At 40.4% G+C, this 19,753-nt stretch overlaps 1 protein-coding gene across 2 annotated transcripts; it reads left to right on the forward strand.

Annotated features, from left to right (window-relative positions):
* The first annotated feature begins 207 nt into the window (after positions 1-207).
* Positions 208-14,511, forward strand: ssrp1a (structure specific recognition protein 1a). Of its 2 annotated transcripts, XM_034883917.1 has the most exons (19): positions 208-421; positions 1,141-1,220; positions 2,238-2,423; positions 5,152-5,257; positions 5,869-6,062; positions 6,182-6,282; positions 6,412-6,541; positions 6,688-6,791; positions 8,090-8,218; positions 8,297-8,518; positions 8,764-8,836; positions 8,956-8,961; positions 10,205-10,337; positions 10,426-10,471; positions 11,147-11,276; positions 11,458-11,625; positions 12,157-12,254; positions 12,360-12,531; positions 14,278-14,511. In XM_034883917.1, the coding sequence occupies exons 2-19, from the start codon at positions 1,167-1,169 to the stop codon at positions 14,344-14,346; spliced, it is 2,121 nt and encodes a 706-aa protein (XP_034739808.1). In that variant the 5' UTR covers positions 208-421; positions 1,141-1,166; the 3' UTR covers positions 14,347-14,511. The 2 variants fall into 2 exon arrangements, with proteins under 2 accessions (XP_034739808.1, XP_034739809.1); XM_034883918.1 differs by lacking the exon at positions 8,956-8,961.
* Positions 14,512-19,753: the final 5,242 nt, after the last annotated feature.

Genomic DNA, 19,753 nt, shown 5'->3' on the forward strand with positions numbered 1-19,753 from the left:
AACAATCTGGAGTGCTATGCTGGTGTAGGCCACTCTGTGTTCAGAAGCCTATTGTTATATGTTACAATTTGACATTAGAATAAAATAGAAAAGAACATAGGCTTGTTTCATTAGCTGTGTTGCGTGCCACCCAGTGGTGGTAGGTGGTCACTGCAGTGTGCTCTGTCCTGCAACCACGTTCTGTTTTCAAACAGGAGTTACCATGGTCAATTCGACAGTTTAAGTACTACACAAACATCTGCATAGAAAACACGTCGGATTGTGTATGATTTCAAATTTAAGGTAGTAATGGTGAAAAGAAAAAAAAACTCTTCGCCAAACCGGAAGTAATTACAAACACCCACAGATTCTTTCCTGTGACGTAGCGCTAGCTCCTGATGCTACACGCGGGAAACAGGCGAAGCTGTTCATCACATCGACAGTAAGAAGTTTTTTTAATTGCGTTTTATCGGTTATTTAGGAACTCATTTTTTAGATATGTGCACGTAACAGTAAAGTGAAGACCGCCTACGCGCTGTATTTGGAGCTATTATGTTTGCAAAATGAACTCTGTCTATCACTTGATTTCTTATCACCGGCCTAGCTCTGCTGGAGCGCTCGATTTGACTTACACTGTGTCTCTAGTGGGTCGGTGCTTGTAGCGGGTGTTGCCTGTTACTAAATTGAGGACTCAGTTGAACTCAGTGCAGCACCGGAATGTAAAACAACGCGCGACTTGTGCAAATGAAGCGCACCTTGTGCCGTTCAAGTTAGCCTAGCTATTGTTAGTTGCACATCAGCATGCATGTTAGTTATCGCTTTGATTAAAAAAAAAAAACAGCAGCTGCAACTGACCGTTTACGTATCAATTTATAACCAACAGGTAAACATAATACTGCGTTTAGTATCTAACGTTACACAATAACATGGTGTCAGGTTTCTCTCTGTCTTTAGTGATCGGCTCAGCAGCTAGCTAACGTTAAGCGTCTCCATCATGTTTTTATCAATATCAAGGAGCTCAAACTAAAAATGGAAGCAACTAGAAACGACCGCTTTAAGGATACTTCATGCCGCATACTGTGAATACAATTTTAAAATGTAGTGCTTGTATAAATCCTGTGGATTATTGGTTCCATCTAATGCATTGTCTTCTGTCTGCAGAGCATCAGTCGTCGCCTGTAGATGAGATGGGAGACACACTGGAGTTCAGCGACATTTACCAGGAAGTCAAAGGCTCCTGGGTCAGTATTCTCATCACCCACCTCTCCTCCCCAAACTGGAATACTAGCCTATCATTACAGACTGAGATTCACTTTCTAGACCTAAAGGCTGTGTTCCTGGATATAGTTTTGAAATAAGTTAAAATGAAATACAATGTTAAATAAAGACCATGTAATAGCTGTATAATAGGCACGTTTTTTACGAATCATATTAATGTTAAAAAACCTCATAAAGTGACATTTTCATGCCATGGGACCTTTAAGTAAATAACAAGTGCATCCTAAGTTTATGTTGATGGCCTAGAACACAGGTTCTCAATCTGATTTCTAGCCAGGGTCGCCTGTTATAGGTTTAAAAGTTGACATTTTTTTATGAAGCATTTTGTAAAAAATAAAATGATGCTAATTTAAATGAATGAATCTGAAATCTTTTCATGGGCCCCACTTTAAGAATCACTGAAGCACGGGGTTGAGTTTGTTGATTTTTGGCTCCGCAGACATCTCTATGCTGAATTTAAAAGTTATGTTTGAGCTTTCTGGGGTAAATTGTATTTGTGTGTAAGGGATGTGGAAAAATATAAATTTTTCTGCAATATCAAATTTGGAAATTATTATCAACTACGGTTGCAAAAAAGTTACAATTATTGATCATCTGCCAATTCTTTCCTTAAGTAGTCTATTAAATATCAGAAAAGGGGGAAATGAAAATCACATTTTTTCAGAGTCCAGGTTGACAAAGTCAGATTTTGTCTTACCAATAGTCCAAAACCCAAAGATGAGTTTTTAGTTTTTTTTATTAATATAGAACACTTGGAAAGCCAGAAAACATACACATTTGAGAAATAGGGACCAGTAAGGTTTTGGCGTTTTTGCTTAAACAAAGAATCGATTGCTAAAATGGGCCGATCAATTCTTGTCACTTGACCAATCCAATCTCTTTTCAGCTTTACTGTAATCAAACTCTGTCTGTGACCTTATAATCCCATTGTTTTAACGCAAGCCCTGCGTCTGTTTGTGTCTGTACCTTTGTCACTGCAGAATGACGGGCGGCTGCGTTTCAGCAAGCAAAATGTAGTTTATAAGAGCAGCAAGACTGGGAAGGTGGACAGCATCCAGGCTGGTGAGCTCAACCTGGCCCAGTGGAGAAGAGTGTGTTTGGGTCACGGCATCAAGCTGGGCACCAGCTCAGGACATGTCTACAAATATGACGGCTTCAGGGACACGGTGAGTGCACTTTAATGAACCAGGGATTTCACAGTTTTTAGGGTTTTAGAAGGCAGATCAGGCTCTCAAGCTCCTGACTGGTCCTCAGTTTTTTCCTCTTTTTTTTTTTCCTGTTGTGATACCTCAACGGACTCAGTTTTTCTCCCTGGTTGTATTTTTCTGTTTCTGCAAAGTAATTGTTACCTTACTCAGAGGAGAACAAGGCATCAGTGGAATATTACAGACTGACACACTGCTGGTTTGTTGCGCTGTGTTTACGACAAGAGATGTAACACAAGCAAGGAAACCACCGATAAACAACTTCTATTCAGTGTCTGACATTTCCACGAAAAAAACGCTACCATCTTGCGAAAAGCGCACGTGTGTGTGCGTGTGTGAGAGAGAGAGAGTCAGCTCTTCCTTCAAAAGCTCCTAATGGGATTAATGAGGGAAACCAGTGCTAGCATGTGTGTTCTATAAACAGTGTAATCATCGGCTCATGTGAGTCAGTGTTTATATCAATCCAATCAAACAATTTGGGTCAGAATACAGACAAGAAAAAAATGTGGTTGTGTTTGTTTTTTATCACCCTATTTTTTCTTTTTTTTTCTTTCCCCCACTGCTCTGAGTGTATGGCAAATGTCAGCAAGCAAGTTAAAAAAAACTGGGATGGAGGAGCGGGTATAACCTGGAGTCTGTGGCTGCGAGCGGTGTCGTCTCCTGGGGTTAATCAGCATACTTTTTTGGAGATGGATCCGTTCGTCCCGGAGCACAGGGGGTGATGTCATTGTTTATTATCCCACAGCCAGTGTCAGTAATCGGGAGTTGGCTGGAGGTTTAGCCGCTGGCAAGCTGTACAGGAGCTTCGATACATCTGTCCCTCTGAAGCGTCCTTGAGGAAGACAACAAGTCTCTGCCGGATAGGCTGTTATGTAGCTGACTTGTAATTGTCTACTTGATGACCAGGGGTCGTAGAGGCATGTCCGTCTCTTCTGCTTGTGTCATGTACATGTGTAGTTTGTCATTGGTCCAAGACATCAAAGTTTTAGGTTTTAAGGTGTGGCATTGAATGTACAGAGCTACCCACTGTGGTTGCATCTTGGTAATAAGGCTGAGAATTGTACCAAAAGTTTTGTACCAATACAATTAGTTGATTATTCAGTTGTCCGGGGGAAAAAACAATTCCTTGATCAGTTTACTGTTGAAGTCATGAAAAATGCTAACTAATCGTCTAGTTCTGAAACACAAATATCTCCTGTTTTTATATAATAAAAAATTATATGTTTTTTTTTTGTCTGTTGGTTGGACAACACAAGACGTCACCTCCCCTTATAATGGCAATTAATAGAAAACAAATAATCGTTACTTTCAATGCTCGCTCAGACTGGTACCCATTATCTTTGAAATAAAACAAAATAATATCCAGCTTGAGTGATCTTGTCTAGGATCGGTTATCAAACCTCAATATTTGTTGGTTTCAGGAAAATCTTTGTCTAGAATATTGTCAAGTATCAACAATTACTAGGCCTGAGAAGTTTGGCTCTTAACTCTTTAAGTTAACAAAAGGGTTTAGTAATAAAACTTGTGTATATTCCTCAAGGTAAGGTATTGAAAAAAGTGTTTTGTATCACTACTGCAACTTTTGCAAAATATATACTGTATATATAAAATATTTGCCGTCGTATTGGCAAGTTAGATTCAGTTTAGTGAGTATTGATCAAGTTGGCCAACTATGTACCCAAAAATGTCGATGGCATTATCCAGTTTTCCTGATACACCCATGGTTTTATATCATGAGAGGTTGAAGGTTAAAAGGAAAGCATGGTTGAAAAATGTACTAATAAAAGACAGACGGGTATGTTGGGTAAGACTGTGTGTGGGTCCGGGGTGGGTAGTGGGGGGTCTGTGTTTATTATGATTAAATGAGCTGAGCAACAACAAATCTGCCAAAACTGTAATGAGGAGTAGTGAAACACTCAACAGACCTGATGAGGACACTGAGACTGAACACACACACACACACACACACACACACACACGCGCGCACACACACACACGACACAAACCGACCACTTCTGCACAAACTCTTGTTTTTTATAAATTTTACACATCTGCTCACACATGTTCTTTTATCTAAACAATGCCTTAATACAGGCTCACAAATACACTCTCTCTCTCTCTCTCTCTCTCTCTCTCTCTCTCTTTCTCTTTCTAATTGGCTGTAATAACCTTATGGACAGGCAGATATCCAGGTGCGTAAACTCTGTTTCCCACAGTTTCTCTACCCGGCACACACTCACACACCACAATCACTTCCACATGTGTGTGCACTACTGTGTGTGTGTGTGTGTGTAAGAGTGATTAAGCATGTGTTTGTCGCTGTGTGTGTGACCGGTTGTGTGTGTGTCATTTGCAGTTGTAAAGCGGGCCTGCAGGATAAATAAACTGGCTGATTGTCAGCAGTGGTGTGGGGAGGGGAGGAGGACAGAGGGGCCAGATGGATTACATTCACCTCCAGTGTTCCCAAGAGGCCTCAGCGGCGGGCGCGGTTATAATTGCGTTGTGATTAATTAACTCTCCATCCCCTCACTCTTCTTAGAGGTTTTTTTTCTAAGCTTTGACCCATGCGGTGCCAGTGTGTTACTGCCTTACTAACATGAAGCCTTCCTCTTTTTCATTTATTTCCTCCTTTTTTCAACACTTTCACTCCTTTTCAACTTTGTCTTTGCTCTTACCTCTTTTCCATCAGGACTTTGAGAAGATCTCAGAGTTTTTCAAGGCCAACTACAAAGTGGAGCTGACGGAGAAGGACATGTGTGTGAAGGGATGGAACTGGGGAACAGCCAAGTTCTCAGGTAAAAACACAACATAAATGTCCTCACCAGTAGGTTACAGCAAGATTAGCTTTGACACATGGTCACTGTAGCAACTGAAACTAGATTATTTTTTCAGTTCATAATTTTTATCTAAAAAATGTCAGAAAAAAATGAAACAGCAGTCCAAAGGTTCCCTTTACTGTTTTATATGACAGATAAGCATAATGTCCTCACATTTGAAAACCAGCAAATGTTTTGCATATTTGCTTGAGAAAGACACAAACATTTAATCAATTATCAGAATTAGTTGTCCATTAATTATCTGTCAAAAATATTGGTTAATCGATTTCAGTTTCAGCTCAAATGTACTTGGTTTTGAAATTGAAGAACAGGGTGCATATCAGTAGCTACTGTGACAGGTTGTTTATTCTCACCTATGTATTTTCATCAACCTAAATGATCTGTAAAGAACAACCTAAAGACATTTTTCTCATGTGCTGAGAACCCTGATGATGTTTGATATCTTTTAACTATAAGGCTCTATAATGATGCCAGCTCAAAGGGGGGAAAAAAACAAATGGACTTTTGAAGATTTGAGAGCTGCCACTGACATTAGCTTTTCCGGTTTCGCTCTGCCTCTCCCACCGCAGGACCGCTGTTATCATTTGAAGTAAATGACAGCACAGCATTCGAGGTCCCACTGTCCAACGTGTCCCAGTGCGCCACAGGGAAGAACGAAGTCACTCTGGAGTTTCACCAGAACGACGACACAGAGGTCTCCCTCATGGAGGTCCGATTCTATGTCCCGCCCAACCAGTCCGATGAACGACAAGACCCTGTGGAGGTGAGGAAGGATGGGCTATTTCCTTTTCTACTTCTACTTCTTTTTCAGAAACAGCACTTTTTTATAAACGTTTTTTATCTGTGTTGGTAATAGTGCTAAAAGTGTGTGTTTTCATACAGGCGTTTGCTGAGAATGTGTTGTCTAAGGCTGATGTGATCCAGGCCACAGGAGACGCTGTGTGTATCTTCAAAGAGCTGCAGTGCCTTACACCCAGAGGAAGGTAGAAGATCAACACTTAAGCACAAAACAAAGTCACTCACATATTTCCACTTTTATGTTATACCATTCACACCACTCAGTTCAGATTTTAGCTCAACTGATCTCTCATTTCTCTTTTTTTCTCACTCAGATACGACATCCGTATCTACCCAACTTTCCTTCACCTCCATGGTAAGACCTTTGACTACAAGATTCCCTACACCACCGTCCTCCGTCTATTCCTGCTGCCACACAAGGATCAGAGGCAGATGTTCTTTGTGGTAAGTGGACTTTTCTGACCAATTTTATTTTTATTTAATTTGTACCCAGAACCGGCTTTCCCCCCCCCCCCCCCCCCCATTGCTGTTTCTCTCGTTCCTTCTCACACTCTTTCTCCCCGTTTGTCATTGTGTTGTTGTCTTAATAGATCAGTCTGGATCCTCCCATCAAGCAGGGTCAGACGCGTTATCACTTTCTCATCCTGCTCTTCTCCAAGGAAGAGGACCTCAGCCTCACCCTCAACATGAGCGAGTGAGTCTATAACAGTAAAGGACACCATGAGTTTATCGGCTACACAAAGCCAAGTGCAATATAAGCTATATACACAGAACAAAATTATAAACCCAACACTTTTTGCCCCTATTTTTTATGAGCTGAAATAAAAGATCTAATACTTTTTTCTATGTGCACAAAAGGCTTATTTCTCTAAAAAATTGTTCACAAATCTGTCAATCTGTGTCAGTGAGCACTTCTCTTTCGCCGAGATAATCCATCCACCTCACAGGTGTGGCATGTCAAGATGCTGATTAGACAGCCTGATTATTGCACAGGTGAGCCTTAGGCCTGCTATAATAAAAGGCCACTCAAAAATGTGCAGTTTTATCTCACAACACAATGCCACAGATGTCGCAAGTTCAGAGGAAGCGTGCAATTGGCATGCTGACTGCCGGAATGTTCATATCTCTTCCATAAGCCGTCTCTTTTCAGAGACACCAGCCCATGACCTCCTCCAAGATCATATGAGACCAGCCACCCGGACAGCTGCTGCAACAATCGGTTTGCATAACCAAAGAATTTCTGCACAATCTTTCAGAAACCGTTTCATGGAAGCTCATCTGCATGCTTGGCGTCCTCATCGGGGTCTCGACCTGACTGCAGTTTGTTGTTGTAACCGACGGCTTGAATCAATGGCTTCTGAGGTCCATTGTTGTGCCATTCGTCCACAGCCATCGCCTCATGTTGCAGCATGATTATACACGGGCCCTTGTTGCAGGGCTCTGTACACAATTCCTGGAAGCAGAAAACATCCCCGGTCTTGAATGGCCCGCATACTCACCGGACATGTCACCCATTGAGCATGTTTGGGATGCTCTGGATCAACGTATACGATAGCGTGTTCAAGGACATGCCACTATCGAGCAACTTCGCCCAGCCAGTGAAGAGGAGTGGACCAACATTCCACAGGCCCCAATCAACAAACTGATCAACTCTATGCAAAGGAGATGTGTTGCACTGCGTGAGGAAAAATGGTCGTCACACCAGATACTGAATGGTTTTCAGACTTATATTGCACTTAGCTTCATGTAGTAGTCAGTCTATACATGTGTTGATCGCGGTGATTCAACTTAATAACACAAGCGTGCTTTTTGATGTTGTAAAGCATTTATCCACTAGGGGGAAGCAAAGGTCTGGAGGAATAATTTACATGAGTTCACAGTGGCACCAGCTACTTCTTCTGTTTGCATTGTTGCTTCCACTTACCAGAAAGCTGTCTAAAGTGTCTATGTGAGGATAATAAACCTCTGTCTTGCTCTGTTTGTATCTAACAGGGAGGATGTGGAGCGCCGCTTTGAGGGCAAACTCAGTAAGAACATGTCAGGGTCTCTGTATGAGATGGTCAGCAGGGTGATGAAGGCCCTGGTCAACCGCAAGATCACTGTGCCTGGAAATTTCCAGGGGTAAGTGGCCAAATAGACAAAACTCTTTTTCTCATATACTTAAGTAAATCTGGTTAAATGTGCTTCATTCTTCCACAGCCACTCCGGGGCTCAGTGCATTACCTGCTCCTACAAGGCATCCTCAGGCCTCCTCTATCCCTTGGAGAGGGGCTTCATCTATGTCCACAAACCCCCCGTGCATCTGCGTTTTGAGGAGATCTCTTGCGTCAACTTTGCCCGAGGCACCACTACAACACGATCATTTGACTTTGAGATCGAAACCAAGCAGGGAAATCAGTACACCTTCAGCAGCATTGAGAGGTGAGGACGCCACACGCAGACACTCAGTTCAGCCAACCAATCAGACCAAAGTCCAGGCCAGAATCTTAAATTGGTAATACTGTAATTAATCTACACAAACATTTAGAAGTACTTTTAAAAGTTGCACTTATTTGTATTGAGATAAAAGTATCATGAGACAGATTTTAGATCATTTTGTCCAGCTTGAAGCTATCTAGAGAATTTCAGCCAAAATGACCCCGGTTTTATTTCTCTTTTTCCTTTAGAGAGGAGTACGGAAAACTGTTTGACTTTGTTAACGCCAAGAAACTCAACATTAAGAACAGAGGGTTCAAAGAAGTAAGTCATTTAAACATCTCCCAGTTTGTAAGCAAATACATTTCATGAGTTTGTCAGACTTCGATCCCAGATATTGATTGTTGCCCTTCTCCTGTCTGTCCGTCCTTGTACCCCTGTAGAAGAAGGTGGGTATGGTCATGGGCGTCATGTGTGAACTAGGCGCTTGGTTTTATTGGTGTGGATTGATTTTTGCTTGCATGTCGTCTCGCTGTGTGTGTGTGTGTGTGTGTGTGTGTGTGTGTGTGTTCCCAATGATGGTTTCCTATAATCTTGATTGTGTGTGTGTGCGTGCGTGCCTCATGTGAAGGAGTGTGAGACTCTGATAACGTGTGTGTGTGTGTGTGTGTGTGTGTGCGCGCGCATCGTGCTGACTAATGCGTGGCCTGGGGGCTTTTGGTGTGCTTTAACACTAGACACAACTGTCAGCATGACCACTGCTGACCATAGGCAGTGCTGATTGCATTAATGCTGTCTGTTGACATGTACAAGTTCCTGGTTTGTATGACAACAAAGTCCAAGCAGCAACTTTCTGGTCTGGTGTCTCTGGTTACGGGGCCATCTGTTGCCATGGGGACAGGGTCTGTAGAGTAGGTCAATGGAAATTAATGGGCCTGCTCTCCATTTCCTGTTGGTGTTTTAAGAGCCTTCCTGACTTGTCGTCTGTCTGTCCCCTGGCAGACAGATATTGCTGCATGGAGATGGAACACTCTTTGGATTTGGTCAAAGATAACATTACAATACATGGATACATGTTTTTGTCTGCTTTTTGATCTTGGGTGGCATCTTTTATGAAATAAATTTGGCAGGAATAAAGATAACCAGGAGGCCTCAGGTAGCTCTTTGTAATTCACTACAAGGTGGTGAACTTTACTCTGGCTACAAAAACTCCGATGAGGGAGCATCACAGAAAACAGTAGGAGAGATGTTGTTTAAGAATACTGAAATAGTCTTACATGAGGCACAATGTTATAATTCAGGACATCCAACCAAGTATGGTATTTTAATTTATTAATTGGCTAAAAAATGTACAGTCAAAGGGTAAGAATATTAATAATTGATTATTTGTGTACGTCCTATATTAAGTAAAAATGCCCACAAATTGCCCCTTTTCAATTAAATATTTATGGACTATTGGTTGGACAAAAGAAGCAGTTTGAAAATTTACCTCGACCTCTGTGAAATTGTGATTGACATTTTGCAACATCTTCTTGCATTTTTTTGAATAAATGAAGAATCTATTTTCTATCCACCTATCTAACATGCCTGGCGGCTAGTAGGTCCTGGAAGACTCTATAATGGCTATGCTGTATTGTGAGTACTGTTAGTTGGTTTGTTTTGTTTGTTTTTGACCGGGCAGTTTATTTTCAGGGCATGAAGGGTAAGATTGACGAGTACAGTGACTCAGACGAAGACCAGCACGACGCCTACCTGGAGAGGATGAAGGCTGAGGGCAAGATCAGAGAGGAGGGCAACGACAGCGAGGAGTCCGATGGCGAAAGCGGTAACCGTCTCAGTATGACAGAAGTAGGCAATACATGCTGAGTTCACAAGATCAATAGGTTTGATTTTCTGCCTTTTTATCACTCTAGACGAGTCGTTTAACCCCGGAGAAGAAGATGATGACATTGCAGAAGAGTAAGTGGCTTCTTGTCAAGGCGTTGACACACCAACTTGATCATCGGCCGTTGGACAGTCTGGCGAGGTCAATGACTCGAGTCCCTTTGGTGTGTTCTGTGCCATCGTTAGTTGGAGGAGCTGTCTGCTTTAAATTCGACCGATTTTACTTTTTGAATCGCAATGTAGACAGTCGGGCTCAATGACCTATCTGATAGGTGGAGTGCTGACCTGGATATGACGAGCGGGATGAGCGTGACAAACACCTCTCAAAATCTGACAAATCTTTTAAACTGGCTTTTGTTGATCTGAAATGAAGACCAATTCAGTAACTGTATGGCCTATTTCTCACTTAAAATGTTTTCAGAACTATCTTAGTAAAACACAAGATCATATACCAAACAAGTCGCCATTGGGTCGGTTTTGAAATTCTGGAGAAGGCTGACCTACGTGACACGCCTGCTCAAAAGACAAATTACGTCTCGCGCTGAATGTACGCTCATGTCGGTGTTGCTTCACTGTGTTCCCAGACTGTGGGAGACCGTCGGCAGTTGATCCTACTGTCTTTTCTGCCGACGGTTGGCCGTCAGGTTGGTGTGTCCGAGCCCTTAAACTCGCTGTTTGTTTTAAGTCTGTTGATCCTTTGGCTTATTTAACCCAGCTGATGTAACTTTCCCATTTCTCCACCTCAATCAGGTACGACAGCAACGCCTCAGCGAGCGACAGCAGCGAAGACGGGGACGATAGTGATGATGCCAGCGAGAAGAAGAAGCCCAAGAAACCCAAAGTGGTGAAGGAGAAAAAAGAGAGGAAACCACGCAAAGAGGTGAGAGCAGTTGGGACAGGTAGAAAACATGAGAGAAATATTAGGTTGTAAAAAGACCTCAATCCAGCAGTGATTTTTCTGTTTTTTGTTTCTAGTATTGCAGACAGATGCATAGTATATTTTAACCTGTATAATTGCACTTGTTCCATTTTAATTCCCTTCCTTCCTTCAATCTGAGTAGAAGAAGCAGAAAGAAACCGGAGGTCCCAAGAGGCCGATGAGTGCCTACATGCTGTGGCTTAACTCCAGCCGCGAGCGAATCAAGTCAGAGAACCCAGGCATCTCCATCACAGAGATTTCCAAGAAGGCCGGAGAGATGTGGAGACAACTAGGCAAGGACGAGAAGGAGGTAAGGCAGGAGACCGAGGAGGAGGATGAGAGTCAATTTGATGTAGTTTGACTCCTATCCTCTTACAACACTAGATATTTAAGATAAATACTAGTTTGCATTTTACATTGTGAGTACAACACGACAGGATTGTGTTAGAGATCGGCTGTGACCATAGAATAATGTAACAGCAAAGCATGCAAGTTGTACGTATGATTATTTATTTAAATTTTAAATCGATTTAGATGTGCTAGGACACCTTTTTTTTTCTCTGAAGTCAGTTTATGTCATTTAAAATGAAAATGGTACCTAATTAAACTTTTTTTTACAGTTGTCAGAAGGGAGCCTGCACTTATTTTATGGGTATATGTATGCCCATATAAATCAATCTATATGCATTTAGTTGACATTAAAGTTTTGAAGTGCATTATTTCAAAGAACTACAGCCCGAGGGGGCCGCATTGAACTTGTGCTACACACAGTCTTTATTCATTTGTCGCGTGTTTTAATCATTCCTCTCCTTTACACTTCCCTGCTTCTCTGTTCCTCCAGGAGTGGGACACAAAGGCTGGAGAGGCAAAGAGGAATTATGAAAAAGCAAAGCAAGAGTTCAAAGAGAGCGGCGGAGGTGCAACCTCCAGTTCCAAAAAGTAAGACCTACAGGACATAAACTCATGTTTTTTTATTTTTTATTATTTGATACAATCGGTCTTAAACATGTCCAACTTCTTTTCTCCCCACCCATAACCTGTTAGGGAGAGTAAAAAATCTGGAGGCAAGAAGGAGGAGAAGAAGAGGAAGTCTGCCAGTGCAGACAAGGACAGGGAGCGGGGAGGAGGCAATGACAGCTTCAAAAGTAAAGAGTTCATCGAAACCAGCGAGAGTTCATCAGACTCTGACCATAAGAGCAAGTCCAAGCGGAAGAAGGTAAAGCCAGTCTTGATAAACAACATGATTAGCTGCAGGATCCATTATCAGATTCATCCTTTCTTTTCACCACAACATTCAGACATCACTCACTGGAGTGAGTCAGTCTCTTGATATGTAATTTACATTTTTGTCATGATAAACACGTTAGGGTGCAACGTTGTTTTTCCATCACCTCCCAAGTTTGTATTTTAGGACAATGCAGAGATTGTTTTGTGACTGAGGGGACACGAAGACATGGTTTGTTTGCTGTTATAGCAAGGCCACTCAAACTTCTTTGTTCCGATTGACTGTCCATTAGTTTCTGGTAACTGGACAGTATAAGATATTAATTTATTCATCCGACAATGGGGAAATTCACTTGTTACAGCATTTTTCTACAGTATAGAAGAACAAACCATCAAACAAACGGCAAACAATGTGCAAAAAGGACTGAAAGTGTAAAGTGGTAGTAACAGTATGCGTTAGGGGTGGGAATCACCACACGCCTCCCAATATGATCTCATCACCACCATACGATATTATTGCGATTTTAAACATATTGCAATATTCTGCGATATATTGCAATTTTTAACCTTTTTTCAAACTTCTAATTTTTCCCAATTTTAAATGATGTCCCTAAAAGGAAACTATTTGTCAACATCTGTCTCATCTAAAAGATTTCTCTGTTTGTTCATATCACTTCAGTTTTATTGCTGCCAAATGGGATTGTTGAAATGGGATACTATGCTGCATCAATATTTCTATTTATTTATTTATTTAGTTAGTTAGTTAGTTAGTTAGTTAGTTAGTTAGTTTCTCTTCTCGCCCCTAGTATGCATTTTGGAATCGCAGGGTAAAAACATAGATAAATAACTGCTCAGTGAGGACATTGCTTTTATATTCAAATGTGTTTTTATGTTGGAGTAAATCTGCACATCAAAATCAACTAATGGTAATAGGGGGAGACGAGAGGACTTTTTAGATAAGGTAGTCTGCAGGTCTGTTCGCAGAAGAAAGGAATGGACCAGACACAACTTAAATCCTGTCAAATAAAATGAAGTGATGCAGAGAAGTTGCAGGTAAGAGAGGGAAGAGCCTAGCAACGCAAGCAGCAGGAATTAAGAGTGTCAAGTGTTCATTAACAATTGTCTCAGATACATACTGAGGTATTGGTGGCCCAACAAGATATCAAATCTAGAACTGGCATAAACCAGGAGCAAATCCACATTGAAATAAAATCCAGAAAGGGGGGGATGGATCAGTCATACACTTAGGAAGAATCTAAGGAACATAGCCAGAGAAGCTCTGGACTATAATCCCAAAGGCAAGAGGAAGCTAGCGAGACCTAAATCCAACTGGAGGTGGTCCACGCATGAGCTGACCAAGACCGGGACCTCCTGGAAAGAAGTAAAGACCTTAGCGCAGAGTAGATTGAGGTGGATGCTCCCAAGGGTGCCAAGAGGATTAAATGAAAATTAAATGAATCTCTGCCTTGTAACGTTACTACTCCACTACTCATTTGCAAACGCTCACCTCCGCAACTTGCCATAAGTTAGTTTATACATTGGCAATGGCACACAATAAAAATGGAAATAGCCTTTCCGTTATTTTTTTTTCTTCTGTAAAATACTCTTCAAGTATGTATGTTACACAAATCTAATGGATTATCTCAGATTGCATAGGGAACAAAAAACACTTTGTCTTTATTACACAATATACACACGCACATGGTACTAATCCCCTCTCTTTGTATTTTTCAACCAGGAATCTGATGATGATGATGAGGAAGAGGCTGTGTCCACACCTGCCAGCTCAGATGAAGAGTCTGACTAAACACACACACTTTTACCCACCACACAAACCAAGGACCAAGCATTTATACTCTTTATGTTGATCTCACACAAATGGACTGACAGACAAATCAACAGACAGAAGTTTAATTTTTTTTTTTTCCTTCTACATGTTTTGCTTTAGGATTCCAAACTCGTCTTGGGACTCTGAAAGCTCATGTGATATTTGATATTCGAACGAGTTTTCCCATGTGCTCTCAGTGAAATAGTGATATACTGGTGTACAACTTTTCTCAGACTATAGGAGTTGATTTAATGTGGATTAGAAGAAGTCGATATGAAGCAGTTTTGTTTGTTCTCTGGAGAGCATTTAAAAACACAGTCAAGTGTTTTTTTGTGTTTTACCATGTCTTGTTTTCAGTCTTGAATAAATAAATGAATAATTTTTAATAAAGCCGCACATTGCTGGTTTCTTTGTACAGAACTGTACATATCCTGCTGCTGTGGGCATAATGGCAACACAACAGCTTTAAAAGTGTCCCACCAAACGTATTTCAACTCTTTGTGGTAATGTCTGAAGTTCTGCCATGGACTAACATTTTTTGTCAAAAATACCTTGGTATTTTGAACTAGGTTCAACCCATTCTAGTGTGGTGTAGAAAGCCTACGGAAACACTCAGTTTGTGCGAGTTCTCATTAATATTAAACGAGCTAAGCTGCTTGACTCTGATTGGCTGACAGCTAGCCAATGAGAGACTGGTTATTAGTATCCTTTCCCCAGCACAACCGGGCGAGCTCATGAATAGTAATGAGTTCCGGCAACATGACATCAGACTGACAAGCTTTTGTAATTGGCCTGATCTCTCATTTCTTTTCAGTGGCTAGAGGTGACCGAGAAGGTAGCAGTTCATTTTCACATTCACGACTTAACACAAATACATATGGACCTAACACATTTATTTTAAAAAAAGGAAATGCAAGTCAAAACAGTTTTGTCTGGCAGGGGACCTTTTAAAAACAATGTTTAACGGTAACTAGTTGAATTCCATATTAGGCCCCTGCAAGCCATGGTTCAACCACATGTTTCATTTATTTCGGCTGTAGATGTAGAATCTCTTACAATTTGGAAGTCAAATATAACAACCTATTACAAAACAGTAATCCAATTAATCTGAGATTTTTGGCCAAACTGACAAACTATAGGCTTACAATGTTTTTTTTACATTGTTTTATCATGTAATGTCTAGTTTGAGAAAGAACTTTGAACCTCATCACAGCAATCTTTCTAAGCATGTTCTCAAGGTCCCATTTTTTAAAACATTAATATGAGTTCCCCCAGCCTGCCTATTGTCTCCCAGTGGCTAGAAATGGTGATAGATGTAAACAGACCCCCGGGTATCCTGCTCTGCCTTTGAGAAAATGAAAGCTCAGATGGGCCGATCCGGAATCTTGCCCCTTATGACCTCGTAAGGGGCAAGGATTATGTGGTCATAAGGGAGAAAGTAGCCTCCTCTTTCTATCCTTTGCCCGCACAGAGAATTTGGCCCACCCATGAGAGACACATCATGGCTTTCTAACGAGCGAAGTGACAATTGGTCAAAGCCTCCAAACTCAATGCACAAGGACCCATTTATACATTTTACTGGTATTTTTCACCACATGAAAGCATCCACCTATCCACTGTTAAAATGGCACTGGGAGCTCAGGGAGATCTTTGCTCTTACCCTAGTCTTACTCTGGACACTCCCATGAATTGCTAATCTCTGCGCTGTTGTACATAAGGCCCATTTAACCAGGCAGGGTGGTTTGAGATTGTGTGTTATCACTGGAAGTTAAATGGCAACACTAGTGTATGTTGGAGAGACAGTGGTTTCAAACAGGAGGCCAATGCCTAAGTACATGGTGGTTTGTAAAAGGCCTGCTATGTTAGGGTCGAATAGGATGGTTTTCAAGAGCCGAACACTCCCGGATGTGTGGTTCACTTCCACTTGGACAGTGTTGGTTTTGGTGATAAGATACTTTTCCTGCACATCCTGCTGCAGTAACACTGACTGGGTGTCCTCAGAACAACCACTTTGGGACAATTCCTTTTTTCACAAAGTCATTTGAATTGATTTTTGAGAGAGTTAGCTATACAGTATATATGTACTGGGTATATATATACATATACATGTATTTATATATTCCTAACACTTAAGGGTTAAGTTAAGGCTTACCAGTTTGTTTGTAAACCATCTATAAACCGTGTCTGGATGGTTATTATAAAGTTGCAATAGATGACTATAATACTTTGTTAAATAGTACTTGGTAAAGCAACGATACATTTCTTTTCATTAAATGATATAAAAAAGTTATCTATATACGTATTGTATGTATTGAGTATATACAGTACTGTGCAAAAGTCTTAGGCAGGTGTGAAAAATGCAGTAAACTAAAAATGCTTTCAAAAATATAAATAATAAATATTTGTTATTTTTATAAATTTACAAAATGCAAAGTGAGCGAACAAAAGAAAAATCTAAATCACATCATATTTGGTGTCACTACCATTTGTATTCAAACCAGCATAATTTCTTATAGGCAGACAATATTTTATTGATTATAATTTAATTGTTTACAGTAAAATGACCGTTTGCTAGCCGTTAAATGATAATTAACTAAGGAAGAATTACCAAATCAATTTACCATCTATCAATGATAGTTATTATAAAGTGTTACCGGCTGTTCTTGGGTATATTGGTGCTTTGAGCTAAATGCTAACATAATTTTACTAACATGCTCACAATGACAGTGCTGCCGTGTGGATGTTTAGCAGGTTATGTTCTTAGTTGAGTGTTTTAGCATGCTAACATTTGCTTATTGGCGGTAAACAGAAAGTACAGATGAGGCTGATGTCAATTGTTTTGGAATTTGGTTAAAAAAAAAAGAAGTATTGGAAATTTAAAATGTTGACCTTAATTTGCTCCTCTGATGAAAAGTCATAGGGATCACAAAAGTGATTAACATGAGGCGGACATGAATGTCTAAACCAAATTAAATGGCAATCTATCAAATAGTTTTCTTAGACATTTCACCCAAAATGACAAATGTCAATCTCATGGTGGTGCTAAATGAAACGTTGGGGGATCAAAGTAATTAGAATTTATTGTCTGGGAACCCTAAATATACAAAATTGTCTGCCAATTTGTCTAGTTAATATTTCAACTGTTTCTGTTTTAGTTTGGACCAAAGTGGTGGACCGATGTCATTGCCATCCCAAGAGCCAAAAATAAGTAATGTCACTGTTTATATGTGAGGTTCTGTTCACGTGATCTTGGGATGTTTGTGTGCTGGCATGTCCTAAATGTCCAAGACAGATTATGTGTGATTGTGTTTACATGGATTCCTTATTGTTGAATGATGATCACTTTCACCATGGTTTCCCCATTCGCGAAGAAATCCATTGGATTATCCTCTAGTCCTTCCTCATGTGTGTCCGCATCTACAATCTCACAAATAGCGTCTCTTTGTAGATGAACTGTATATCTTTCACAGTATCGTTGATCATTACAGGAATGCTTACAGTCTTTGTGAGAAACAACTTAGTCACATGCAGTCTGAAAGCTTGTTCATGTGTATTTATCCTGTCTTGTATTAGGTTACCAATAATTGACCACACACATAATGGACCCACTTAAGAAATGACAAAGTCTCTAGGCACACATGCTCACACACACACACACACACACACACAAACACACTGTCATTGTAGCATTACATCCTGATGTGAAAGGCAATAATGCTGTTGGTGCTTGTAAGTGTATTGAGAAGTGGTTGTATCATATGTCGCAATGACTTTACAGTTGTCAATAACAGTGTTTGTAATTCATTACAATGCATCAAGCTTCCTATAGGAATCTCCAAGTATAGAATCAGATTGTTTTTTCTATACTGTAAGGAACAAAATGATGTTAAATAGACACACATTGAACAGTTGTTTTTGTCTGAGTGGTTACATTTAAAGTTATATGACACTTTCAGAAGTTTTCACAGCCACTTTCAAGAAAGATGAGAGATCTCAGATCTCAGATGAACTTGATCCCGATTGTCTTCCAATCTGTCCTGTCTGTAGTGTTAACAATTTTTATTTTCATATATTTGTCAAACATGGTACTTTCTTCATAACTCAGAATAAATAATAATAACACATAAATATAAAAAACACAGTCAGTCAGCAATTTATAGAAACCTTTTCTGCTCCCGGATGATACCAGTCATATTATTGACATTATTGACATATTTATATTCTTTTTTCAACGTTTTTGGGATCTCTCAAGGAAGAAATTCCTGTGGCACTGGAGCAATCCCCAAAGTGTAGCTTCAATGATGAGACTACTTATCAGTTGAGAGACCCCAGAGAAATCAGACATACTAGTCTGTCCTCGACGTTCTACTTCCGAGATTGCTTTGTTGCAGACGGAAATTCTGCCAGATTTCACTTATTTAGGCAGGATATCTGTCGCCTTGGGTTTCCTTCCTTCCAATTTGGTCGATTCATGAGGACTATGGTTACATTTTTCTCAGATCTCTGCAAGGTATTTCCAGACAGCTAGCTAGACTATTTGTCCAACCTGTTGCATGACTAAAAAAACTTTTGAATGTACTTTCCACCAAAACCTGTTCCTTTCCGAGGCTATTTTGCAGATTTCTAGAATCAATCCGGATATGCCAAAAAACTGATATTTGGCCTGGTAGTCTAAACACAGCCTGAAAGAACAGCCATTTTAGCTAGATGTATTTTAAAACAAATGAAATCGGATCTTGCTGTTAACCATTTCCCTTTGTGAACGAATGCGTTAAAGCAAAGGCATATTTTTTATGACTATAAGTGATGAGACAAGAGGTTTAAAGAAAAAGACATCATAAACCATGAAACAGCTGATGTACCTGTACACTAGTATACTTGTTTCTTGTTTAAGTAATAGTCTTTGAGAAGCCTTTGTAATTTCTGACCGGAGTGAACGACTGAAAACAAACATTTTGACTAACTATCCCATTTAATGCCTGTTAAAGAGCCTTGCTGTGAAATAAACCAATAAATAAACCAAACAAATAAACAGGTAATGCAATGCATTATTTTTATTTATGATGTTGCATGCTTTATGATTCTGTGAGTGAAGTGTGAAGGTTTGTTATAGTAAATTCCCTCTAAATAACTCACTGACATGATGATGGATGAGGAGAGCTGGGAAGGGAGGGCAGGAGACCTAATTTTCCTTCCTTTCATAGACACGGTGGAGCAGCCGCACCAGCTCTCCCACAGGGAAAAGCGTATGTGTGTGTGTGTGTGTGTGTGTGTGTTTGTGTGTGCGTGTGCATGTGTGTGAAAGAGGGAGGGAAAGAAGGATACTTTAACATTATCCTCTGGCTCACATGAGCATGGGAAGAGGAGGTCCAGTTTGTGTCATAAA

Source organism: Etheostoma cragini, chromosome 10 (genome assembly GCF_013103735.1).
Source record: "Etheostoma cragini isolate CJK2018 chromosome 10, CSU_Ecrag_1.0, whole genome shotgun sequence".
Classification (NCBI taxonomy): Eukaryota; Metazoa; Chordata; class Actinopteri; order Perciformes; family Percidae; genus Etheostoma; species Etheostoma cragini.

Bases quoted from the DNA above. Each gene is read 5' to 3' on its own strand.
- ssrp1a (XM_034883917.1), top strand. From the start codon at position 1,167: ATGGGAGACACACTGGAGTTCAGCGACATTTACCAGGAAGTCAAAGGC. The intron at 8,519-8,763 runs GTGAGGACGCCA...TTTTTCCTTTAG, and splicing joins ACCTTCAGCAGCATTGAGAG to AGAGGAGTACGGAAAACTGT. The intron at 10,472-11,146 runs GTAAGTGGCTTC...CACCTCAATCAG, and splicing joins GATGATGACATTGCAGAAGA to GTACGACAGCAACGCCTCAG.